This window comes from Mixophyes fleayi, chromosome 4 (genome assembly GCF_038048845.1).
Source record: "Mixophyes fleayi isolate aMixFle1 chromosome 4, aMixFle1.hap1, whole genome shotgun sequence".
NCBI classification, from domain to species: Eukaryota; Metazoa; Chordata; class Amphibia; order Anura; family Limnodynastidae; genus Mixophyes; species Mixophyes fleayi.
Genome location: NC_134405.1, coordinates 138,088,741 through 138,116,691, shown reverse-complemented (window position 1 = coordinate 138,116,691; position 27,951 = coordinate 138,088,741). Strand labels below are relative to the sequence as shown.

The window sequence follows — 27,951 nt, the reverse complement described above, 5'->3', positions numbered from 1 at the left end:
GAGGTGACAGGAGGAGGGCATGTTACCCTGCAGGCAAAGAGCCGGCTGCTACTGTATAGTGCTGAATCAGCCCAGGCTCACATTGACAGCAATGTCACTTACTTGCAGCCGTCTATGATTAACTGGTTCCGCGAGTTCCCTCAGTGCTTCCACCCCGGGGGCAGGGTTGGAAGCAGCAGGGACGTGTGATTGGAAGTTATTATAATGCATTGTGCAGTAGGAGGCACAGAGATACGCACTAAAGATGGGGGGGATGCACTTGTTCAGCAAGATCAACGTGAAGAGCTGGTTGGTTTGGGAAATAAAGATTCCATAACAGGACCCTTTAGTGAAGCCGATACCTTGATATCATCCACCAATGTATCCTCTGGTAGAGAGGCTGGAGCTACATCCTGTCCAACAGAGCATCAGCTCTCCAGCCTTCCAGAGTCATTGGATACCATGGCTCCTTCACACCAGGAGCCAAAGACTCCCGAGCCAGAACAACCGTCCCCTGAAAAGCGACGGCTGGAGTTGAGCAAAGACTTGCAAATGAAAGCTTTCACTTTATGCAGAGAGTACTTGGGAGGGGTCTGGAGAAGCATCGAACCACACCAGATGAGAGTGTCTGTGGTCAGGTAAATCAGCGGGTATACTCTGGACTGTGGGTTCAGTGTACATGTAGTATCACTCTTTTTGTAATTGGTACAAACCACCGGGGTCCGAGGGACACCTCCTGGACAAGTGCAATATTCAAATTCTATGTGCATACTGTAAAAAACCTTTGTATACGTAGCAAACTATATGTTTACAGATCTATAGACTCTACATACCACACTGACCTGCAAAGAGGATTTAGAGCAATTGTTAGTACAATATTAGAAATGGCGCTGCCTTGTAAAGGGAAAAGCTTTACAAGGCAGCGCCATTTCTTTAAATTTAATCGCCAAAGACGCTGACCTCGCGGGGGTTGATGAACCCGCATGTTAATACATTTACCCCCATGTGTTAAGTGTAGCACTAGCACAGATATAAGCTCTGACTAATCAGACCAAGAACACTCCATAGAAAGGATAGGCCACATAATTGAAGTAGTGCTGGAACCTATCATTTTAGCAACTGTGCAGAGCTGAAACTTCCTTTTAGGTGACTTCAATGGCTGCCTGTGGCCAAGTATAGCCTCCGAAGCTTATTCTTTTTACCTGGTCCCCAAATATCTCCTAATACATTTGCAAAAAGTTCTATTGACATCAATCTGGCCTACAAGTATGGTATACCGTATGTATTTTATAATATGCTTGCAGCCCTCCTGTATCATAAACATCTGTATCACTAGTGTACCTACAGAACAAGCATGAACATGCATATATAGATTTGAAGGGGCAAGGACACCTCTTATTTTTTTCAGGACCCATCAATATCGCTCTTCAGCCCTTGGCCTATGGCTGTGTGGTATATTTCTAAGTGTGGGCCAAAAAACAATATTTAGCAAAAAATGCTTTTATCCTATTGTTGCTGTAATATCCTGGTAAATGAAAGACAAATTGTTATAGGTCAGTTATCTGTAGTTAAATACTTTCCTACCCATATGATTATCTGTGTAAATTAACCAGTTGGAGGAAGAGACAAAGAGCTGATTTGAATAATGGTGCACTATGTAGTCCAAAACTGGACTACATAGTGCACCATTATTCAATTCAGCTCCTTGTCTCTTCCTCCAGTTGATGTAAATTATAGTTAAATGGTAGCACCTCAATATAAATAATAATCTTTAATGAATAAGAATTCCTATAAGAGAAGTCAGAAAAAATAAATATTTTTTTCAATGAGTGTTGTAGCCCTTTCAACAAACTAGTGCGACAATAACCCTTAATCCTTCTAAATTACCCAGTTATCAGATTCCCTAAATGTTTCCAGCTCGACTCCCTCCCCTACAACCAGCACTATTGCCATTCTGTCAAGTATCTGCTCCATGGACACTGCTTTATCCAGAGCTTGCCCATTCTACACGTCCTGACTTTTGGCTTTAACTTGTGTTTACAAAGCCGGTACAAAGGTTACAGATTGTTGGTCAGGTGTTTTCATAGGTCATGCACAATCAGGATGCAAATGTTTAGACCTTCCCTACTGTCACCTAGGATATTTAACATGCATACAAATGCTTATACCTATATTCTGTTGTGTATGTGAGATGCATAGCATTAATGCATATCCAACTCCCATTCTGTTGTGAAGTAAACAAGGAACACAGTCTTCTAAAATACTTCAGTAAATGACTTCTTTATACTACCTCTCCCGTTAAAATGCCATCATTGCTTACCAGCAAGTTTATCCTCTCCACAAAATGCATTAAAATATATTAAATCCATTATATATCTTCTTTAAAATATTACCCTCGCTATAACATCAATTTTGACCTGTGTTCTATAAAATGGCGTTATAAAGAGGTATTGCTTTTCTTTTAATAGTGCTGCTAAGAAAAACTAAGATGATATTTTCAATTTATTTATTTGAGAGACATTCTACATACAATCTACACATTTTATGATTCGATGATTAACTGGATTTACACCATCTTTAACCACTACATTGTTTTATTCGCTGCTACATTGCATTGGGTCTCATGTGATGTCTACCAGGATATGTGCTCTGCCAGGACTCCTCTTTCAACTGTTGTCTGTTACCAATCCTTTTAATTTACCATATACATTGGTTTTTTTTTTGTCAGTATGAATTAACATTTGCTTGTTCAGTAGAACAAAAAATACATATATTTCATGCCATTTTATTTTACATTCCTCAACTCTTGAACTGTCTACAAAGATATGCTGATATAGCGCAAAATAACAAAATGTAACATGTCCTATGTACTTATAGTGACATATGTGGTTACATCTTTGTGTGTGTGATTCCATCAATCTGCAGTTTTTATAGAGCATTTATATTTTCTGAGAGACTGCAAGCCAATCAGTCAGATTCTGGATTTTGCATTGCAATAAAGTAATGCTTGATAGAGAAGAGCCAGCCTGTTTTGAAATGTCCGTTTACAAAAATGAAATGTGATAGATAGTACACTGAACATATTTAACTAAGTACGTTTTATCAGGTACATTTAGTTATGTAACATACAGGCTGTGATATATGGTATTACTCAAACATGGGATTATACTATATAGTAATTGGTACATACACTCATCAGCCACTTTAATAGGTATACCAAACAAGGAAGAGCGCAAAGCACAAAGCATAGTAAAATTACAATTTAATCTCAAGTAAAATCCGGATAAAACATATAACCATATTAGAATCAGTATTGAAATAGACGCTGACCGCTAATATAGTAAGCAAGTCAACCATCAATCAAATGAAATGGCCAGAAAAATGATTAATATGGTACCATATATAGAAAAATGCCGTTAACAGTGTCCATTCACAGCAGGAGAATTAAATATTGATGGAAGTATTGTGATCCTCTTAGGCCAATGTAATAATGGATAATTAAAGAACCTGTATCAGTGTCCCAATATTAAATGCACCGATCAGTGCAATCAGCACTTGTAGATATTATCAGGTACTTAGCTTATCTTCATAAGCCCATGGATTCCAAGCTGCCATAAGAGGTCCTACTCCACGGTCTCCAGTGAGGTTTAAAATAACGGCTTAAAATGCGCTGTTCAATCCAAAACAACCCCGGGGTTATAAACTGGCCACCACCTGTTTATACTCTGTGAGTAACAATCCTGACGCGTTTCTCGGCGTGTCGCCGCTTCATCAGAGGTAGATATTTAATAGGTACACTGCATTTGCTGCATGTTCATACTGGGAATCTCCTGTTCCACCACATCCCAAATGGTGCTGGAGTACAGTCAACTTATTGTAATGTGCATGGAACCAGTTTGTGTTAACCTGCATTAAGTAGATGGGTAGACTATGGCCAGAAAGGGATGTAGATGGTTGGTAACAATACTCAGGTAAGTTGTTTAAAAAATCCTGAAGTGGTATTAAGGAGCCTAATGTGTGCCAAGGAAACATTACACCACCACCATTAGCCAGCACCATTGACACAAGGCAGGATCAAGTTGATTACGCTACACTACCATCTGAATGTTGCAACAGAAATAAAGATTCGCCAGACCAGGTTGTGTTTATCCAAATCTTTAACTGTCCAGTTTTGGTGAGCCTGTGACCACTGTAGCCTCAGTTTCCTGTTCTTACATATAGGCGTGGGACTCTGTGTGGTCATCTGCTGCTGTAGCCTATCCACTTCAAAGTTTGACATGTGTGATCTCTTCTACATGCCTCCCTCTGTTGTAAAGCATGTTTATTTGTGTTACTGTCACCTTCCTGTCAGCTTGAGCCAGACTGGCTATTCTCTTCTGACCTCTCATTAACAAGGCGTTTTTGCTCACAGAACTTACGCTCACTGGATGTTTTTTTTTCTTTTTTGCACACACATCATTCTCTGTAGACTTTAGAGACTGTGCTTGCAAATTCCAGCGGATTTGCACTTTGTGTCATACTCAAACCAACTCACACCAACAACCATCCATGGTCAAAGTCACTTAGATCACATTTCTCAACATTCTGGTGTGTGGTCTGAACAACAACTGAACCTCTTGTTTATGTCTGCATGCTTCTATGCATTGATTTGCTGCCGCATTGATTTGCTGCCACATGATTGGCTGATTAGACATTTGCTTTCGCGAGCAGGTGTACTTAATAAAATGGCCACTGAGTGTAAATACTAATCTTCTTCTCTTGTCCATTTTATTTTGTGTTGTGATCTCATCTAGCATACACTATATGGGCAAAAGTATTTGGTCAAACCTGTTAATTATTGAATTGAGGTGTTTCAATCCAACCCATTGCCAGAGGTGTATAAAATCAAGCACTTAGCCATATACCTAGCCATGAAATTTCATCCCTGCTGGATATTCCATAGTCAACTGTAAGTGATGTTATTAGAACGTGGAAACGTTTAGGAACAGCAGCAACTCAGCCACAAAGTGGAAGACCACGTAAAATCACAGAGCGGGGTCAACGACTGCTAAGGCACATGGTGCGTAAAAAGTCACCAATGCTCTGCCGATTCCATAGCTGAAGAGTTCGGGACTTCAACTGGCACTAATGTAAGCACAAAAACTGTGTGGTGGGGGCTTAATGGAATGGGTTTCCATGGCCGAGCAGCTGCATGCAAACCTCACATCACCAAGATCAATTGCAAACGTCGGATGGAGTGGTGTAAAGCACACCGATACTGGTGGAGCAGTGGAAACATGTTCTGTGGAGCGACGAATCACGCTTCTCTATGCGGCAGTCAGATGGGCGAGTCTGTGTTTGGCAAATGCTGGAAGAACATTATCTGTCTGACTGCATTATGCCAACTGTGAAGTTTGGTGGAGGAGGGATAATGGTATTGGGCTGTTTTTCAGAGTTTGGGCTAGGCCCCTTATCTACAGTGAAGGGAAATCTTATTGCTTCAGCGTACCTAGTCATTTTGAACAATCCTTTGCTTCCAACTTTGTGGCAGCAGTTTGGGGAAAGCCCTTTTCTGCTCCAACATGACTGTGCCCCAATGCACAAAGCAAGGACTACAAAGACATGGTTTGATGAGTTCAGTGTGGAATAACTTGACTGGCCCGCGCAGGTCCCTGATCTGGAATAGATATTGTCAGCCAGGCCTTCTCGTCCAACATCAGTGTCTGACCTCATAAATGCTCTACAGGATGAATGGACACAAATTCCCACAGAAACACTCCAACATCTTGTGGAAAGTTTTCCAAGAGGAGTGGAAGCTGTTATTGCTGCAAAAGGGGTGCCAACCTCATATTAAAGTATATGTATTTTAAATACAATGTCATTACAGTCCCTGTTGGTGTAATGGTCAAGCGTCCAAATTCTTTTGTCCATATAGTGTATTTTAAATATATAAACACTTATGTATTATTTATCAAAACATAAACTAAAGAGGGGACTGGTAGAGCTACAGTGTATCTGGATTTTAATTATATAAGCTGACAGTGGATAACCATTGGGATAAAGATATAGTAGTTAAACATTTTGTTTTGTATTACTAAAAACAAAAATAAGCAAAAACAAAAAAGCAGGGTTATTAATTTGTTATGAATACAAAGCTTAAATATGGAAAGTTAGACTGAAAACATTGTCACTGTAGTTATGCTGATCTAAAACAACTGGGTTAAGGTTTGCTATCCCTTGTGCTGCCGTTTCAGTGATACGCATACATCTTGGTAACCATACAAGTCTGATGTAAATTAGTGGTCGAATATAAATATTGTAAAGCTTTTCCAATAATATGTAAAAATGTGGCATACATGCATATGTGCTACTTCACATACCTTTTATCTTTTTAGGTTTATTCCTTCATTCTTTTTTAGACTGTATTGTAGACTCAATGATTTTATGGTTTGTTTGGTATCAGGAACCTACAGTTAGGCAAATTTATGCACCTGCCTTTTTTTAATCTTAGAATTTGCCTGCACACTGTACTAACCTTTACACTGTCTTTTGTGTACAGTTGTCTGCTTATTTTTAAAATGTAGCAATTTGGGCTGAATCAAAGGACAACTCTACTCCAAATCTAAAAAAAAAAGGCGTTTTGGGTTTCGATTAAGGAGTTGGAATAAAAAATGAGAGCATACTTTCTTCATTGCAGAAACAGTCCCAAGCCAAACTCTTCTCGCTGGGGTTGCACTTGCATCAAAATGCACGTTCACACTGCATGTAAATGCTATGCTCTTGCGGATGTATTTGATATGTGGTTGACATACTCTTGAAGGGTTCACATGTGTTTTCCAGTGCACATGTAGAAACCCAAATGAAATGAATGAGCTATTGAAATCATGGTTAGTAGCACATGCATGGAGTCTTTATGTTGGATGAGTGCGTGTGAAAAATCAGCACCCTTCTCCCTTCCTAAATCTCCGGGTGCTCCTTGGCATAATGGCAGCTGCTTTAACAGGCGGTGTTTTTACACCACCAGCACACTAATCCCATCTGAATGTAGCACTGAGACATTCATTTTACTGTTTCTCTGCTGTGGTACTTCACAGGTCGCTCCTCAATATGTCCAGATGCAGGGGGCTGCAGCACAGTCCATGTGTGGAGACTGCCTGTTTCTCCACGTAGTCCAGCTTCCCAGGTGCACTCTGTATGAATACTAGTGTTGCAAAACCACACCCCTAAAGACATCACTGAATGACCTGAGGTGTGGGCATTGCAGTTAATAAATATTCCCGTGCCTCACTGGTTAGATATGGATTATATTCAAGATTTATTTGAAAAATGTTGAACTTTATTTTGGAAATAAGTAAACATTTAATTTAATATTGCACCTAAAGTGAACATTTTATCTATGCTTGATTGGTCTTGTTATCTGCTGTACTATATTTATCTTTGATTTTATAACTTTGTCTTTCAGTGGTGGTCTCAGTAACCTTCTATATAAGTGCAGTCTCTCAGACACAGTACCAACCCAGTCTACTGAGCCTCGGCAAGTTCTCCTGCGGCTGTACGGAGCCATTCTGCAGGTGATGTATTTGGTTGCCTTATTTTGAAGAAAATATTTCATATGGTGTTGCAGCTCTTATCCATAGGTGTAAGTCGGGTTTGGAAATATGTACTTTCACAATTGACTGTGGTGAAGTTAGCCAATAATAGTACATGATGGAACACAGTTCTGTAGATTTTAATGTTTTGTGTTAAGTGCTAAAATATATATTTGTGTAGTTATTGTATACAGATTTACTAGCTGCCTATTTCCATTGGTAAATGTTTTTTCCTATATTTCAAGTATAATGTCTTTGGTAAATTTGACCTGATGCATTAAGAGTAGAATATTTGCCATCCATTAGGTTTATATTTAATTTGTTTCTGCACTTCTTGCAGGGTGTGGACTCTCTTGTTTTGGAAAGTGTTATGTTTGCAATCCTTGCTGAGCGTTCACTAGGTCCACAACTGTATGGAGTGTTTCCACGAGGTCGTCTGGAGGAGTACATTCCGGTGAGATGCTGCACCCGAGGATAAGGGCTAGGAACAATGCTTTCATGATGCCTGTCTAAAATATACTTTTACTTTTAATTTAGGCTCAACTCTGGATATTCCTAATGATACAACATATGCAGCTTTCTTAAAAATGATGGTATTACACTTGAATTGTAGTGGTTCTGTAATATTTTTGTTTTATGGGTGTAGTACACACAAAGCAGGATGGTAAATGCCATTTCAGAACTATCAGGGTAAGATCATTTACATGCCCTAAAAACATACTAGCAGGTTAATTAGCTGTTATCAAATTTAACTTGGTCTTTCTCTCTCTGTCTGTGTGTGTTAGGGAATTTAGACTGTAAGCTCCAATGGGGCAGATGTGAGTGTGTTCTCTGTACAGCGCTGCGAAATTAGTGGCGCTTTATAAGTAGCTGCTGCGGCTGATGTCTAAGATTAGGGTTTTGGAACAGGACGCCACCAGGTGCATTTCATGCAATACTTTCTGAACCATAAGCCACTCTATTGCATAAGACACACTGGCCAAAAAACTGCACGTGGACTTTTCCCTTACTCGAAACTAAATGCTGCAGTATTTCTTATTCAGCCATGCTGCATGGAAAAGAATGCAGTCATTGAATCCAGCTGTACAGTACATGCAAGGCGTCCTCCTATGTTACCAAGTACAGCCTTACAATTCAAGAAATGTTCAAACCTGTTGCCTGTTTTTTGTTGTGTCTAAGGCTGGCAACCCACTTGGTGTTAAGAAAACACCAGGGACACAGCAATCTTATTTGTCATGCGTTGGTTAACAGTGTTTGCATTTGCAGTTGGTGGGAGAGTGGACAATGGAAGTTACTTGCAGTGAATGCCACTAATCCTACCAAGGCCCCCTCTCCCATTTTGCTTATAATATAGTGTTGTGATCTATCAACCCTCAAGTTCAGTTAAGTCTGGTTCACATATTTGTTTGTTTACTCATATTGTACTGAGTTGCAATACTCATATTGTGAGGATGTTTCTTATTACTGTAACCAGTGATTGTGTTTTCATTCAATAAAAGTGATTTGATTAAAAAAATGTGTTTAGAAATGTTTAGAGGAAAGTTTATATATGTATGTAAGGTACGCACCAAGACAGTGTCCTGTATGCACCTGAGAATAACTGTATGTGGCTATGAACGGAGGACCATAATAAATAATAGCCTGGTAGTAGAGATACTGACTTTGCTTTGTTTAATAGAAGTAAGTTTAGATGTTTGGGGGTTTTTTCTCTTTAAAAAAATGTTTAAAAAATACACAATAAAGTTATATTTCTCTTATACTGTACCCAGAGTCGACGACTGGTGACTTCAGATCTTAGTATCCCAGATATTTCCAGTGAGATAGCAGTGAAGTTGGCCAGATTCCACATGATGGAGATGCCATTCAACAAGGAACCAGTATGGTTGTTCAGGACTATGGAGAAGTAAGTTCTTGATTGTGGCACAATGTGTAATAATGTATGTATAGTATGCAGGTAAATCATATTACATCTGTGATCATCCAGACTTTCAATATCTGCTAACATCACATTAAGGCAACATGTGCTGTCCGTGTGTGAAGCTGTAAAGTAGTTGAAGACAAATGATATATTAGAAGGGTGATCGGTGGCCGCAATGGGTAAGGCTGGGTACACACTATAGGAAAATTCTAACAATGTGATAGTTTGTGATTTAACCAACAACAGGAAACATAAGAGTCCCGATCAGCATGCCGATTCATGTTTACACACTGTACACGATTTACCTGCAGATCTGTGCTCTTCATCTGTCATAACCATCGGCTGAAAAGTTTGGACTCTGCAAATCTCTCCTGAGCAGTGCACCTTCTGGGGCAGCCATCCCCGAGACCAAAGTAAGCTGATCTTTGTGCTGCACAGATACAGATACATAGATATTGTCTGCAGACTGAGAAAATTCCCGATCGTATACCCCCCATATGGATCAACACTTTCACCACAGCAGTATTTCAAAATAAAAAAGAAGGATAAAAACACTATAGAACAAAACACAATTTAGATATAACCATTCACTACTGCAATGCAAATGCAGTTACCAAACACCATGGCATCGGAAGGGTTAATACCAACGGGTGGAAAATAAGTGAAAGAAGTCCACAAACCTTTCATGCAAGCTCTTGTGGCTAAAAAGTGAGAGGAAGACTTTGACATATAGTGATAAAGAAGGCAGGCTGAGAAGTAGTCTAGGAGCAAAGTCACCCCTTCACTGTCCACTAAAGCCAGGGAGGAAAGCAAACCTAACAGCTTGGGGAACATAAAGACAGACATACAACAGTCTCGCACCCAGATCATCCCCTACACACTGATACTGTTTACTAATTGCAACGTTAAAGTTAAAGTTTAAATAGTGACTTTATAAGAAACCAGCCATTTAAAGCTGCTGATGTGCTAAGTGTGTTTTTGTTGTTTTTTTTTTAAGGGGGGGCGGCGGGCAGAGCACTCTGGAATACTTAGCTGTTCTGTAAAGCAGAACCCCTTATTGCTGCAGTACCCACTCCTCCCCATAAAGATGAAGGCTCTGGGCAATTGTGACAAGCAAGAAAGTGACTAGCTAGCTGTTAGAGCGGCTTGTTCTCTATAGGCAAATACTGGGGTGGTTAATGGTCCAAAGAGTTGGCTTTAGCTCTATAGACCTGGGAGCTGCTGTGTAGCTAATGCTGGCTAGCTCGGGGTTACTGGGAAACTGCTGAGAGCTTACTGCTGCCTGGCCCCTGCAAGAATTGGAAGCTGCGAATTAGAGAAGAAAGAGATCTAGTGGTTTGTGTCAACGCTGAGCTGCCTCTAGGAACTGTTACGTGAGACAGACTATTGTGAAGAAAGAGCAGAAACTTTCAGCAGCACCCTGTCCTTCTCCACTCCCAGCTGAGATCTCCCTGCAGTGTGTATGCAAGACAGTTGTGCGTGCATGCACACTGCAGAATTGGAATGACACAGTGCCTTCGTTCAATAAGATTTTTAGTTCAGTTTAAAATTCTCGTTCAACGATACAATGGGCTTTGGAACGATAATCATTCATTGTAGCAGGATACACACTAATGTGATATCAGGCTAACCGATCGTTTATCGTCCTGATTGGCCCAATATTCGACTGAAAACACTAGTGTGTACCCAGCCTAAGGCTACACTCTGATACCCAGATCAGTGAGACAGGATATTTGAGAGTAATTTTTTAGACATTACAACTGTAAAAAGGCTTTTCCTGGTGCAACACAACTTACATTTTATTTTTAGTTTAGTCTTGGTTGCCTACTTTCCCAGAATTTCTAGGAGTTCTCCTGGACTCCCATGAGAGCAGTGCAGCATCCTGTCCACTTCCCTGGTGAAGTGGATGGTGGCAGGATTTGATGTCCTGATTCACAGTGACCCCTGTAATCCTGGCCCCTCCCTTGTTGCCTGGTGCTACGAACTTCTATAGTCAGGAGCGGGGCCACAATGATGCTATTTGCACTTGCTAACTTTTTAGGAAATCCTGGTTCCAAGTATGAGTTTAGTAATAGTTGTCCTTAACATGTTGCTTTATGTAAGAATAAAGTAACATATTGACTTGCACAGAATGTAAAGTTGTTGTGCAGTATATTGGAAACATGTATTCCTTATGCTCATGCTGAGGAATTGTATTTGCATTTTATATTTAAACAAGATTAACTTCTTTATTTGAAAGTGTAAATTAAATGTTATGTAAAGATAAATATAGTTTTATAGTGGTACACACAGCAAGAATGAACCACAGACTATGCTAACTCATCAGCCTTCCAGCAGCTTCTGTTTGATCCACCACATCGCCCCCATTCTGTTCCTGTCCTGCTAAGGTATATTTTCTGCCTTTCACTCTCTTATAGGTACATGTCTCAGATTTCCTCTATCTCCTTTACACACGCTGCTCTTGTGGACAAGTTCAACAAGCTGAAGAGTTTCCATTTGGAGGAAGAAATGCAAAGTCTGAGGTATGTCTGAGACATTGTGATTGGTAACTATATTGCTTTTAATTTAACAGTGCAGTTTGTGTGAGACTTATAGAGGCTTAAAGGGGGGATGGGAGGTAGCAACGAATAGTCGTTTAAATAATTGTTTGATTTGATAATTTATATGCTGCTTTATTCCTTATCTCCCTAGTTGATTAGTCACTTTTCGCTCACTGTCTCTGTTTCAATCTGTATAGACATCTGCTGAAATCCACACCATCTCCGGTTGTGTTCTGCCACAATGATGTTCAGGAAGGTAAGGTACCCCTGTGCTTTCCATTCTCTGTTCTAGGCTGTCTGCTATTCTTCCTACCAAGAAAAGTAAATATGGTCCTTAAACAGGTTATTTTGCATAGTGTACTTTCTCTAGCAGGTGATTGGAAAATAATTACATTGCATACCTTTTTATGATGAAACGAGAACCACTGTTTCAAAGCAATTCATAATTTTATTATCTATGTTTTATGTATTTTATACAACATCTAAAATAGGAGCTGAAGCATGATCTCTGCTAGATTACACCCCTGTGCTTTCATTAGTCAAACTTCATAGGTCATATCTAATTCCTGTTCAACCCATTAACTTAACAGGGACAACAAGCTGTAATTGCCCTAAATGGGGGGTAGGTGCGGGCTCTTTTTGTCATCTATATTGTGAAAATATCCACATCCAGGGATTTCAGTTACTAACTGCCTCAGTATACTGGGGTAGGCACCCAACATCTGCCACTTCAAAATCCCAATGTCTTCGCTCTAGCAAGGGTAGTCCCTGGAACCTCAGGGGCTAACCAGAATCTCACAAGTGTATATAAATGGATGGTTGAACACTTGCTTTGCGTTATGCATTTGATTGTACTGGTATATGACCTGTATGTGCAATCTTTTAATAAATGTCATGATTAAAAAAGAGGAAGCAGTGTTTTTAGTGTAATATTTGACGTACCAGTTAGTTCATTATGACATTGTTTGTATTTATAGTAAACTGGGATTATGTGCGACATGCTGTGAAATCCAGTACACTGCAGAATGTGAAGTAAAGTCTGCTTAATCAGTAAGACTGTTTTTATGATATGTTAGAATAGTTCTATGAAAAGATTAACATTTAACAATCAAGAAATGGTAATATATGTATTAACTCCTGTAAATACTATCTATGTGAACAGTCACATGTAATGCCACTGCTGCTCACTTGCTGATTTCTGAGGTCATCGCTTCAGCATTCTATAGGGAAATATGTACATTATATGGTATACAAATCTGTAAAGTATTACAGATATTAGAAGTTCACAAAGCATAAGTTGCTTTATCAATTTATAGGTTCATAGCAGGTATTTGAAAGGGTGGCGCTATCCTGAAAGGAACCAACACAGAAAAATCCCCCAGCACACTGCTATAACCAACAAAGGAGCTGCTATTTCTACTTGTACATAAAAATGCAGAAATCTCGTTTGCACACAATTGCATATGTATGGAGAGCCACCCGCCACTTCATGGCGCTTCTGATAAAAGTGTGGTCCTAACTATAAAGAGTGAGCGTTCCTATTTTTGGGCCATACATATGTGTTTTTAGATACTAGAAGTTACCTCAGAATTGTGTGATCTATCCAAAAGCACTTGGGTATATTTATTAAACTGCGGGTTTGAAAAAGTGGAGATGTTGCCTATAGCAACCAATCAGATTCTAGCTATCATTTTGTAGAATGTACTAAATAAATGACAGCTAGAATCTGATTGGTTGCTATAGGCAACATCCCCACTTTTTCAAACCCGCAGTTTAGTAAATCTAGCCCCTTCCTCTTTATTCTGACACAACTCCTTAGTGACATCTAATATCCTTATAATTTACAGGAGGCAATGGATTACCCGACATATCGGCTACAATAATTAGTGAAAACAAGCACCTGCTCTTTATTGCATGGAAACATGTTTTGAGAGATGTGGTTGAGAACAAGGAAGCAATTAGTATGGTTTTGTTTTGCTTATTTATATGGATTTTGCTATGTGCAGTGCAAAATAGACTGCAGGAAGTAGTGTTTTTTCTTTCCTACCATTGGGGAACACTTTGAGACATTGGGGTATAGTAGGTGGGATAGTAGTCTAGGCACTTATCAGCTTGTTTGTTTCTCACACTCCTCCCCTACTATGTCCCTCCTCTCCAGCTCAGACCTCCGTTTTTGCTAAGTGCCAAGGAGATAGGTCACTTTGGTAGAGGCTTCTGCCTATATTTTAATTATATATAGGTTTTCATGTTTTTATTTTACTTTCCTTTACAGGTGCAGCGCAGGAATCAAACTCAAGACCCAGAGGAGTGAATAGCCTGGTAGCGAACATAGAGAGTTCCTTGCCTCAATATACATCATGAAGATCTTTTTAAATGTACCAGTCGGGAAGGGGCATCGGTGTCTTTCGCTTTGGCGGTACAGAAATTTCAGTTCCGGCTCAGGGTCCTGCCTTTTCATTCTGGACACTGCCCCGAAAGGGCGAGGCTATGGCACACCCAGTGAGTCACGATAGTACCCTGTCTGGACGACCACTTTCCTAGGGCTTCGTCATCTCTCTCACAGATAAATCTTCATCCAGTTCCTGGAAGCACAAGTCTGGATGCAGAAACTACATAGGTCCCCACTCAATCTGCCACAGCAGATATGTTGCTTAGACCTCATCTTCTATACTGGGTCCCACAGGGTCTTCCTACCTGAGAAAAGGGCCCTACCATTTCAGCGCAGGAAAGGATGCTTCTGGCATGTAGAGAAGTTATCTCTTCTCAGTTGCATGAGGCTTCTGGAAAACAGGGTACCAACTTTCGAGGCAGTAATGTTTGCATGCTCCACTCTCGACATCTCCAGAGGGAATATCTCCAGAAAGGGGCTGGTTCCCAGGTTATTGGACTCGCAGATAATTTCTCTGTCCAAACCCACACGTCTATCTCTCTCGCAGTGTTTAGACAGTCAGGAGTGAGCTCATTCATTCACTAGGTCCTGGATGGAGACAGATTAATAGGATCCTTAGGGTTCCAGGGCCTTTTGGGTCCTCCAAGAAATGCGTTCTTTCAAATCTGGTGCTCAGGGTGCACAGGAGGTCCTGATCAGGAAACCTCTAGACAATTGGTCAGATAATGCCACCGAAATGCAACATCACGGGGGACATGCGGCTCGAGCGCAGTGTGAGAGATGACCAGGTTATGACCTGAGCAGCATGTCCCATATCCCAGCAGGAATAAGGTGGAAGGCTGAGAGTCTCAGCAGGCAGGCATCTAACCAGGGGGAACAGTCTCTTCACGGAGACGTCCTTTGCCCTCCGCGTGTAGTCTTGGGGGCATTCTGGACTTAGTCCCCAGGACGTCCATTCTTATTTCTCAGATCACCCCTTTACTGCTCATAATCAAGAGCATTAAGTGGAATTTTCTGTTGTCAGGATGTTCACTGGAGCTTTGGTCTGGTGTACCTGTCACTTCCTTGTCCCAGGTTCTCGCGGGTGCTAAAGAGTTTCTAAAGGAGTGCGGCTTCCAGCTATCCTGGAGGCCCTTCATTTACCTCGCAGATCATGGTGCTCAGACATTGGTGGCTGGTGGCGACACCTCCCTTCTGCCTGCCTCTGTGGCCAGATCTGAACAGGTTTTTTCGCAGGGAGCCGCTTGGTACTTTGAATAGAGCCTCATCCGTTCTCCTTGGTCTGGAAACAGTACAGCGTTTGGTGTGAATCTACGTTTTTTACACATCCCAGTGCTGGCTCTCTAAGTCGCTTTCTTTTGCAAGCTGGCTCTGTTATGGGACTCCACCTAGGTTCCTGCAAGGTGCAGCTCCCGGTTCTCTACATCAATTTCAGCGCCAGCTTACAGGATCATGGTATCTTCAGTCTTCTGGTTCAGCCCTCTTTGGTTGGTCAGATGAAGACTTGAAATCTAGTTCGGGTGATCAGAGTGCTTGTTTTGGCCACTTTTGACCGGTTTATCCCAGGGTAGGGGTGTTCCCTTGGATATCGCCCCAGTTCGCAGGGGTTCGGTGGCGGTAGTGTGGATTGTACTCCCACATTTTACTTTTCCAGGAGGATAGAGAAGTGTGTCGCTTCGGCCAATATTTGTTCAGAGGATAGTATCTGCATTACTCTTGACTCGGGGAGCTTGTGGTTAAGCATTCTGTTATTCTTCCTCCTTTTTGCGTGACACTCTTCATCGGCTGGGTGTGGTTTGTGCTCTTCAGGGCCAGATTGACCGCAGGGTCTCTATCCGTGAGACTAATGTCCTCTTCGTTCTTTCGGACGCTCTGTAGCGGGGCTGGTCAGTTTCCAGACATGCCCACTACATCCCTTCCACTATTCGGTGGGATGTTCTCGCCCCTTATCCATTCATGGTGACTTTAGAGCTCACTCTCCAGGGTGGTTGGCGCTTCTTGGATGGCACGTCAGGATGCTTTGGTTAAGCCGTTGTGCAAGGTGACAACGCCCACATCTTCTGCAGCGTTTCTTGGTTGCATGGCTTTGCATCTGCTGATGCGAGTTTTGGTTGTTGCTCAGAGCTGTTCCAGAGTAATCCTTCCCTTAGAGGCAGCTTTGGTATGTCCCCAATGTCTGTGTCCCCCAATGGTAGGAAAGAGAAAAGAAGATTTTTACTCACTGTAAAATCGATTTCTCTGACTCCATCGGGGGGCACTGCGCACCCTCCCGTGCTCTGAAAGTAGTGCTGTCCTTGGTGTTGCTTTCTGAATTGCTTCTCTCTTCCTGGCTTGGTTATACAAAACAGAGGGCTGAGCTGTAGGGGGAGGAGTGTGAGGAACAAACAAGTTAAGTGCCTAAACACCTAGTCCCACCTACTATACCCCAGTGTCTCAGTGTCCCCCAATAGTCAGTGAAATCGATTTTTACGGTGTGTAAAAATCTCCTATTCTATCATTGCATATGACTGACACCTCTCTCTTACAGGAAACATCCTGCTGCTGTCATCTCGTTCTTCCCACCCATCGGATAAGCTCATGCTAATTGACTTTGAGTACAGCAGCTACAATTACAGGTCAGGTCAGCCTACACTATTCAATGTAGCTGAACATTTTTTTTTAATTGTAGATTTACTTCTCATATCCACTATGGTTGACCTGTACTGCAATTTTGCATGTTTCTGTTCTGTGGGGTCCATTGGCCCCTATAGCATTTGTTGTTAGTTTGCGACTGTTTCTTTAACATGTTGTTTAATTGTGTCCCTTACTCTTGAAAGGCACTCTTGTGACTTGTCTGTTACAGATAATGGGATATGACGCAGGTTATTGGTTACACAAGATGATATTATTAATATTTGAATAGATGTGTTTAAAAGGGATTCCAGAGACAACTTTAATTTTATGCAACTTTGTGATAGGCTTTCACATTGTCAGCTTTCTTTAATGAACACAACTAATGTGTTACTGAAATACAATTGCATTGTTAGTCTTGGGTTGTTTACCTGAATAAAAGATTGATCACACAGAAGTATTAATGCAAATCAGACAGCTATATTTAATATACATCTTTTATTATGTTTGCTATCTGAGAGAAATGAAAATATTGTTAGCATTGCATCAAAAAATTGTGAACAAGACCTGAATCTTTGCCTAAATACACTTTTATGAATGGCTAATATTGCCTTGCCCGGCATTGTTTAAAATAAGGAATTGCTCAAATAACTTCTCTCTGTGCATGCTAAGTAAATACATCGTATTCTAAGTATTATATTCTGTCTGCTGTGAAATTATAATTTTGATTTTTTACTTCACTACTGGTTCAAAACCAGTTACCTGTACACAATGGATAAATGGCAATAACCACATTTTGGCATATGCTGTAGTAACTGGACTGCTTTACTAAGTATTCGATTATCGTGCTCATAACCTTGAAGTGGTCTGTCTTATTTGTTGCTATGCTCTATTGTTAGCTTGGATAAATGTGTGAAGTTTGATTAGTATGCCAGTGAGCACAGAGTATATGTCCCAAAGTACACTGTATGCTGCTCTTTTGTGTCATTTCTGTAGATGTATTGGTTTCTCCTTTTTCTCCCACAGAGGATTTGACATAGGGAATCACTTCTGTGAGTGGGTATATAATTATCATCATGATGAGTGGCCGTTTTACAAAGCACAAATGAGCGACTATCCTACCCGGGAGCAACAGGTACTCAGCTAAGCAGATAATTAAAGTAAAGTTTTCTGCTAGCCTTACCATGCTGTATTATTGCACAAGAGGGCAAGAAGAACAGAGAGCCTTTTTACTTGCAATAACTTTACTATACTGCAGCACATATTTGCTAGAGACCCCATAGCGTTGTAGATTTGTACGTGGATTCAAGTCTTTTTTATATTTAGTATAAAACTCCTTGAGAAATAAGCTGTTTATGTTTATCTTGTAAACCACTTTATCCATTTAATTTTGTCATTAATTTAATTCTCTGTGTTTCATCTGTCACTATATCTCTTAAGCTTCACTTTCTCCGACCATACCTGTTAGAGATCTGCCCTGAGCTCAGCGCGGAAGAGCGACATGTGCAGGAGGAGGCCATGGTTCTAGAGGTGAACCGGTAAGATGTCATCTCCCCATGTATAATGTTGTCCTGTTATTAGTGGTCTTCTACGTTTTTTGTTTTTTTATCCTTTGATATTTCCTTTTACCCTATCCTCTCTTGTTCTTCTCATACCACTCCTGCATAATGAAACGGATCACATCTGTGACTTGGCCATGGCCCTAGGAGCCCTGGGTGCAAACACTACTGGTTGCTGTATCTGACATTATTTGTGTTTGGGCAGTCAGGCTGCTTAGTGCTACTGCTTAGCCATTTGATAGATGTGTATGTGATGGGATTGGAATGAAGGTGCATTTGATGTGTTTGCTATCGTGTTATGTTATGTAAATGATGTCGGTGAGATAAATATGTTGGGACGCCTAAAGCCTGGGATTTTGTTATTACTGCTTTAAGGAAACTCATTGAATCACGTTTGTTTCCTAAAGTGTAGTATTAATAATAGTTTATACAGTGCCAGCCCCTCCTGGTTGCTCTGTGTAATGAGTGGGAAGGGAACAGAATATCTGCCCTCAAAGACTACCAGCTACCCCAGTTGTCAGTGACATGGGGTCCCTTGAATCCATGCACATTTTACCAAAACAAAAATAAAATGAATGCATGTGTAACTTTCAAATCGAACCTACTATAAATAAATTTTTTAAAAAAATATATTGTTTTTTTTCTCAATTTTATGTATTATATATAACAACGATCAGCCACCACATTAAAACCACTGACAAGTGAAGTGGATAACATTATATTATTTCGTTATAATGGGATTAAATATATTAGGCAACAAGTGAACAGTCAGCTCTTGAAGTTGATGTGTTGGAAGCAGGTAAAATGGGCAAACGTAAGTATCTGAGTGACTTTGACAAGGGCCAAATTGTGATGGCTAGATGACTGGATCAGAGCATCTCCAAAATGGCAGGTCTTGTGGAGTGTTCCCGGTATGCAGTGGTTAGTACCTACCAAAAGTGGTCCAAGGAAGTACAATGGTGAACAGACGACAGGGTCATGGGCACCCAAGGCTCATTGATGCACGTGGGAAAGCGAAGGCTAGCCCGTCTGCTCCAGTCCCACAGAAGAGCTACTGTAGCACAAATTGCTGAAAAAGCGAATGCTGGCTATAATAGAAAGACGTGAGAACACACAGTGCATCGCAGCTTGTTGCCGTGCCGCAAACTGGTCAGAGTGCCCATGCTGACCACTGTCCACTGCCGAAATGGAGCAATGGAAGGTGGCCTGGTCTAATGAATCACGTTTTTTTACATCATGTGTACAGCCATCTGGGGAAGAGATGGCACCAGGATGCTTTATGGGAAGAAGGCAATTCGTCGGAGGCAGTGTGGTGCTCTGGGCGATGTTCTGCTGGGAAACCTTGGGTCCTGATATTCATATGGATGTTAATTTGACACGTACCACCTACCAAAACATTGTTGCAGACCAACTACATCCTGTTCATGGCAGTGGTTTTCCTTGATGGCAGTGGCCTTTTTCTGCAGGATAATGTATCCTGACACATTGCAAAAATTGCTCAGAACTGGTTTGAGGAACATGACAAAGAGTAAGGTGTTGAGTTTGCCTCCCAATCTTCCAGATCTCAAGCATCTATGGGATGTGCTGGAAATATATATAATATATATATATATATATATAATATATATATATATATATATATATATATATATATATATATATATATATATATATATATATATATATATATATATATATATATATATATATATATATCTCTTTGATCTGTTAGCGGCGATCATTTGTAGTGTGTGGATTTTTTTTTTTTTTTTTTTGATAATTCTGGATATGAGGGACCCCTGTCAGTTATACTGGGATCAATGTGGTGCCAAAGTTTCCACTGCAGTGGTCCTAATCTTGTTAATTACACTGGGCTCCACAGTCCAAGGTTGCCAGGAAGATCCCCAGCGCTTTTCAGTATAGGCCTGGTATTCAGGAGTTGAGTTCAAGCGTTTTTTTTTTTTTCAGTCACACTCCCCTTCATAGAGGCACCAGCGCTGCGCTGACTAACCGTAGTCTGGTTTTTACTATATCCTGCGGACCCAAAACTCTCCCTATTATTATAGTGAAAACCAATCCAGACGGTCTGTGTCTAGCACCTGGGCTGGCTCAGGATTTAGGGAGACATGCTGACAGTTTTTTAATTATTTATTACAATACGAGCAGCCTGCAAATTAATTCATAATGATGTCATTCAGTTTAAACTGCGGTTATTACATATGTTTACAGTGTTTGAGAAGCAAGCCAGGTGGCTAGCCATTGCTCTGCAGTAAAAATGATCAATAATTTGGTGTTTATCATTAAGTTTACACTTAGCCTATGCAGGGTGATTTCGCCATGTGATGGCCACAGAAATGACCAGTTTTAACTTTATCAGTATCTAAAGTCTTTTTAATTAATGTGTATGCCCTATATAACTTATGCAAATTATATATATGATATTATCTGTGTTGTAACTAATGGGGATGTGTATGTGAAATGTGGGTATGTGATTTGTACTATCAATATATGTGACTAATATGCATGTGTAGTGTGTATGTTTTGTTTGCATTTTGTGTGTGTGATGGTGGTAGTGATAAGGGTAGAGTTGAGTAATATAAGTAATGGCCAGTGGACTGCGAGAAGCCTGTCTCCCAGTTTACACTGAGACTTGTGTGCACATAATAATCTTTATGGGCTTCCTTCACTGAGATGTGCTGTGCAGCAGATGGGGCACTTTGTGCTGAAAATGGAGCTGACACTTTAAAAAAAATAAATGATCACGCTACCAATGCACCTTTGTTCACACTGCACTTTAATACCCGTTTCTGTGGGAATGGAGAAGGTGCACTGACATTGGGACCAACAATACTGATGTATATTTTGTTTTCAGAGTGCTGTGCATGCCCATTGCTGTCAAATTGTGCCGTTTACATGGGGCTCTTAAAACAGATGCTGAACTTTGTATATGACTGCTTATTTTTTTCTCTGCTTTTAGGTTTGCTTTGGCTTCACATTTCTTCTGGGGTCTCTGGTCCATTTTACAGGCAAAAATGTCAACTATTGAATTTGGATATCTGGTGAGTATGAAGGGTACTGTATTACTTAGGCTAGTGTCAATCAAGGTGCACCTGTATTTATATGATTTATGTTATATGCAATAGTGCTCGTGTGACAAGAACACTGCCTGGTATATGCTTATAGAGATAATTTCTAGGGCTACATATCTGGGCAAAAAAAGAATCTGTGTGACACTTGCCTAACAGTATTCTTGTCTAAAGAGCTTTGATGGGTCAGACACAAACAATAAATCTATATAATATACTGTAGCATCCTCTTATATCTCAGAGAGAAAATTCCAAAGATAGTCATGAAAATAAATGTATTTGAAATGCTTTAGAAGGGTTATTCGTCATTCATTTGGTGTAGTGTTTTCATCATATTAAATTTATAAAATGTGCTGTAGCCTATACTGTAGCTTTTATCTTTCACTCCTCACATCCAGTCATATCCACTGTCCATCTTGTCGCTTTCACCTTCATAATATCTCTAGGATCAGATCCTTTTTCACTCCGAACGATACCACAACTCTCAATCACTCTAGTTATCTCTTGCCTCCCCTCTTTGACCCCCTCTCTCACCTGTCTCTCTGCAAGTAGTGCTAACATATATTTCAAGGTGCAAAAAATGGACCTAGGGAATATAGCGATTACATGAGGTTAAAGCTTTTTATATGTGCAATATAGGTGCTGAGATTATTTAGCAGACTTGCGCTGTTCCTTAAAACCAGAAAAAAAAACCTGAATATAGGCGCACAGTAGGATAAGTATACTATAGGCTGCAAAACCTCCATACAAGTAAGACAATGATATAAGAATAAAAGTATGAAAAGACAACATTATTTGAACAAAAATACCTACACACATCACGATCATATTTATTATATTGATACATAAATGCATAAAAATATATGGAAAACCTAAAACACACACAACAGATTGACTATGATAATGTGTATATACTCAATTAAAATTGCATATGAAAACAAAATATGCTTCTGTTGGAAACCGACATACAATACTTCCAACTGAATCCACAATGAAATGCTTACTTATCCACAGTTAAACTGTGAATACTTCTGGAACAACTGTCCAATATACAGACCGCAGTCTTGGTAGCTGTAGTTAAACGATTCACCAGTATGACACATACATCATTCAAGTAGAAGCACCACATGAATGTATGTTAAGCAACAATTGTTTACTGTAAAAACTGTAACAACGGCTAGGGGAGTGCAGGATTAGTGGGGGAGAGAGTGAACTACACTGCAGCTTGTCCACACTCAAATTTACCTGCTGAGACTCCTTCAAGCCACAGACCAATGGACCTGTACTATGGGGATTCTCGCAAGTATCTGTGTTTTCACAGTTTAACTGTGGGTTTTTAAGCATTTCATTTTGGATTCAGTTGGAAGTATGGAACGGTTTCCAATAGGAGCCTATTTTGTTTTTATATGCTATTTTACCTTAGTATAGACATATCATTGTATTTGTGTTCATATATTTTTATATATCAATAAATTAGATATGATATAGTAAGTTGTGAGAGATTTAAGCATTTTCTACACAGAGCAATCCAATTACGCAACTCCTGAACCTGTGTTTCTTAGCTCATGTATGCAAATATGAAGATGTTTTTACATTACCTGTTTGTAAATTTTACTATAAAATTACAAATGTACAACAGTTTCCATATTTTGCACTGCGGAATTGGCACTATATAAGTCGGGCCTGTCCAACCTGCGGCCCTCCAGATGTTGTGAAACTACAAGTCCCAGCATGCCCTTCCAGCTATCAACAGGTTGTCTACTGGCAAAGCATGCTGGGGCTTGTAGTTTCACAACATCTGGAGGGCCGCAGGTTGGACAGGCCTGATATAAATGATGATGACGATGTTTGCCAAGTGTTCTCTGTTAATCCAAATAAAATATATATTCCAATAATACACTAGAAGAAACAATGTTCAATTTAGTTGGGGTCACTAACTTGTTGAAGAGTTTATCTGACACTGTTAAATTGTGAGATTCGATCTGATCACTGTGGTTAAATACACACTGATGTAAGTATTTAAGGCTTAAGTACACCTGGATAAATTATATTGGCCTGATTCATTAAGGAAAGTAAAGCAAATAATAAACTAATTTGCACCCCTTGTAACATGGGTTGTCCTCCTTTTTGCCTTACTTTCCTTAATTAATCAGTCCCTATATATGTATACTACCAAAACAAAAGGCTTGAAGTCTCCAAACTGATGTTGGCTATAAATGAAAATATATTTGTATTTATCTCTTGCTACAAGAGGTACGCATAGGCTTTCTGAGATTTAAAAAAAACTAAGAGGATTTCCAAAATTACATGAGCTAAATGGGGATAACATGAAGTAAGGATTAAATAGACATGATTAATGAATACCCTCCCCCGATGAGCTTACAATGTAATGAATTTATCTTAGACATACTGTGAAGAAGAGGAGAAAATATAAAGCATTACATAGAACATACTGGACCTCACGTTTGCACAGGCTGCTGGGAGGAGTTCAGTGGAGTGAGGGTGTTCCCTGCTAAGTACGGATTAGGCACACTAGTGAGCCTAATTTTGCAGATCATTGTAAATACAGGATTTCATTTTGCAATGCAAGGTTTGTGAAACTAGATAATGGATGCAGCAAAGATGCATAACCATTTCTACACTGTAAAAGGAAATGTTTTTGCAGCAACTCAGAGCAGGAGACATCTAGTTCTATACGGAGAAGCTCATTTCTAGGTGCACTTTGCCCAGTGTGACAGTGCTGATGTTCCCTTACTATTGTGATTAATATAACCATAAATGAAGCTAAACCAAGCAGTCTTTTAGGAGAAAAAACCCAGAACTGTTATACTTTATGAAAGACCTGTTTATACCGTGGTAGATGGTTGGATTTTCAGGTGCTTTTTAACTTTTGCACAGTGTGCATCATTAGATTATTCCACCTCCCAGCACACAAAGGTACAGTTTTAGATTGCAGAGGTGTCTCCTGAAAGCAGAAAGTAGACGTCCTCTTGAAGTGCTCTTGGTAAGGCTTCTAGATGCACCGCTGCAAAACCAAGGCATTTTGCTGACTGCATCCAGTGCACTTTGAATGAGATCTACTGACCCATTCAGTTTGTGTACAGAATCCTAATATTTTAATTGAGTAAAAGACTTGGCCAGAAAATTGTGTGTTGGGGTTTTCAGATTGTAAAACAGTTAATGGAAGGGAATGTAGTTTGGACAGCTATCACACCACAAGGCTGGTGTTTCTACATGATACCGCCTTGGCTCTCCAGCTGTTATGGAACTACAAATCCTACTTTGTGCTTGCTGAGACCTGTACTTTCACAAACCTGTGGCGAGCCACAGGTTACTTAAGTCTGTTCTGTAGGAAGAACCTGAAATGTGTTCAGTGTGGTTGTCAGCATTGGGACACTCTTTTCTACTTTAACATCATCTCCTTTTATTATAGGATTATGCCCTCTCTCGATTTGATGCATATTTTCAACAGAAACTCCTCTGGCTTCCGGACGTCCATTCAAATGGTTAACCTTCCATCTTAGTTTCTCCTCTCTGCTCTTTCAACTTATATTCACACCTGAGAATGTGCTTTCTGGCTGCATTTAATCCCACCGATTTAAACCATATTCAAGCTCAACTTGTAATCTGTAATATGGGGTCCACATATAATGTCCATCCTGTCGTCCTCGTCCGCCTATATATCTCATAACATTCCCTGTAAATTCATTACTTCAACTGTTATATACAGTGTGCTGACATTCTGGTTGACCTTTTAACAACACTTCCATCAATGGATGTAATTTATGAAGCAAAAAACACACTTTGCAGTGCAAATGATGCTGTGAACCCACTGTGTGCAGCAATACATAGATTTGTGGATCAAGATGGATGCATGTGCAGAGGAGCATAAGCTTGTGCTGGCACAGGGGCGGGTCGAGCATACAATGATCCTAAGTTTGCGGAGCAGTACAGCAATAAGATCTTACACAATGGAATTGTTGAAATGAGAGAGAGCTGTGGAGCGAGTGGATTTTCCGAACTGTTCCTTGATGTACAAAGGGATGCATGGTCATTTCACCTCTATAAAAGGAATTGTATTTTGCATCAGGTCTGAGAAGGCGGAGAAAAGGTCTTTGATGTATACTTTTAATAGGAACCATTTTGCACATTTCAAGTAATGTAATACAACACAAAAAGTGGCACCTGTAATATAGATGGTAACTATGTCCCCACACTCACAATTAATACATGTCCTATATGAAGTTAAATTGAGTAGTATTGAAGGATAAAAAGTTATGTTTTTATTTAATTGAGAAGGGTGTTACTAAAAGGGGAGGTGATAGGACTCTGATATGAAGTTTTCACTTTTATACATTGCTCCCCATAAGGAATTCTGCTGCATTTCCCCACATGAATAGAAGCAGCTCCTGCGAGCAGATGTGCGCCTTGAAGTCCCCTAGCAGACCATTGAGGTACTCTAGTGCAAAACTCTTCCAAAGCATTTTTGCCATGTGCTTCATAGATGACCTCCACTGTGTCTTTTGCTTCTGGCACACGCTTTTGTCAATACACTCACCTTTGGCATTGCACTACACACTCACTCCTGATGTGGCATTGACTCGTGTCTGACATTTAAACCTTCACCCTACTTTCCCTTTAGATTCATCCGTTACTCGCGCATGCCTTTGTCCTCCCTTACATTCAACTTCTACACTTCTCTTTGGTGCCGTTACTTAGTCGTCTCATTATATAGTCATTTTTAGCATTTTCCATGAAATGTTTTTTTCATTTTTGATTCATACGGTTATCCAGATATGATTTCATTATGCATTTCTGATCTTGGCCATGTTGAGATACTGCTAATGTTATGGACTCCTCTCCTCTCATTATGTAACACTGTCCATATTAAGCGTGTTTATCTAAAGTTTTAAGCCATTGATTGAACATGTTTCTTACGGTTAAAATGCATGTTTTTGTTTTTATTGTAACAATTCATTTACACATGTAAAATCTGCTAAAAAAAAAAGTATGCTGAAGCGTGTTAAAAATATTCTTTTGTGTGATTAGTCTTGTCTCATCAGTTTGGAGAGACTCCTGAAGCTACTTAATTATACAGGGAATATAAGTAAAATATATGCACTATTCCATTAATACATTTCAGTAAGTTGTGTAAGCTGTGTAATGATGCCAGTATCTTATTAATTTTTAGTCAATAAAAATGTGATCTATAAATATAACTTTCTCGTGTCTACTTACATTTGTATTGTACTATATAAAGTATTATGCCTTCTCTTTCCAACTTACACAACAGCACGCTTTCTGTCAAGTGACCCACACTGTGTTCTTCCTATACCCATGCAGCACTTCCCTCTTATGCCTCAAATGCACAATGCTTCCTTTCTGTGTGTTTTTTTTTTTTTTTATTTATTTTTGTGGCTCACACAGCACTTTTGTGCATTTCTGCAAGTAATCAACCCAGCACTTATTACACCTGCACAACAGTATAGCTCGCAACCTACCACACAACACCCCACTTCCTGGCTGTGACCCACAAAACACTGCATTTCCTGTCTGTGTTAGCAAAGTAGACCAGGCCTCCTTTTTGTGTTATCCAGACCATACACACTGCCTATCTTTCAGCACTATTTGTTACTAAGACCATTACTAGCTTTTGGACTCAAATTATGGGCGAGCTTTAAACTGCAAAGGGGTTGTGTAGCGGTAGTGAAAACAGTATTCCTGAAGACTATCTGCAAGGCAAGGGTCTCTGATTTTGACAATTTTGGTTATGCAGCTCTTGAAGCCATTTTTATTCCAATGAATCTATTGAGGAAGTAGAACTGGAGAATTAAGAAGGCTAAGTATCCAGCAATTTTGGGAGGGGTCAGTTTTGTATTGATCTCCTCTCCTCCTTTCTCACTCATGCCTTGATGTTAGTAATCATCTATCTTTTATCATTTTATTTTTGTCATGATCTGCATCCTGCAACTCCTGTCTGCCAGGTACTATGTTGGACCGTGTGTGTGTGTTTTTGTGTGTGTGTGTGTGTTGATTGTAGTACCACTGTTCCACCAAAGGGGCCACTGGGGTACTCAGGCTGCTCTTACTTGCCAGAACTGCCTCGTTATTTTAGGATGATTAGCACCTGCCTCTGGCCTATAAAAGCCTGCTGCTTCATCTTGAAACCTGTGTAACCAGTGTTTACTAAATCCCACTTTGTTAACTACACTCTTTCTGTGGTTTCATGTTGGGAATCTTGACAATTTTACTATATGGCATGGCCCTCCTAAAGCCAGCCTAATCTGTTACATTAGGCCAAA

The 27,951-nt window shown here is 40.0% G+C and overlaps 1 protein-coding gene across 1 annotated transcript; it reads left to right on the top strand.

Annotated features, from left to right (window-relative positions):
- Nucleotides 1-5: 5 nt before the first annotated feature.
- On the top strand, nt 6-26,868 carry CHKB (choline kinase beta). The gene is made up of 11 exons (XM_075208453.1): nt 6-617; nt 7,421-7,529; nt 7,888-8,001; nt 9,317-9,450; nt 11,883-11,987; nt 12,203-12,261; nt 16,922-17,009; nt 18,031-18,139; nt 18,445-18,542; nt 21,541-21,622; nt 25,083-26,868. Exons 1-11 carry the CDS (start codon nt 205-207, stop codon nt 25,158-25,160), a joined length of 1,389 nt encoding a protein of 462 aa, XP_075064554.1. The 5' UTR covers nt 6-204; the 3' UTR covers nt 25,161-26,868.
- The last annotated feature ends 1,083 nt before the right edge of the window (nt 26,869-27,951 follow it).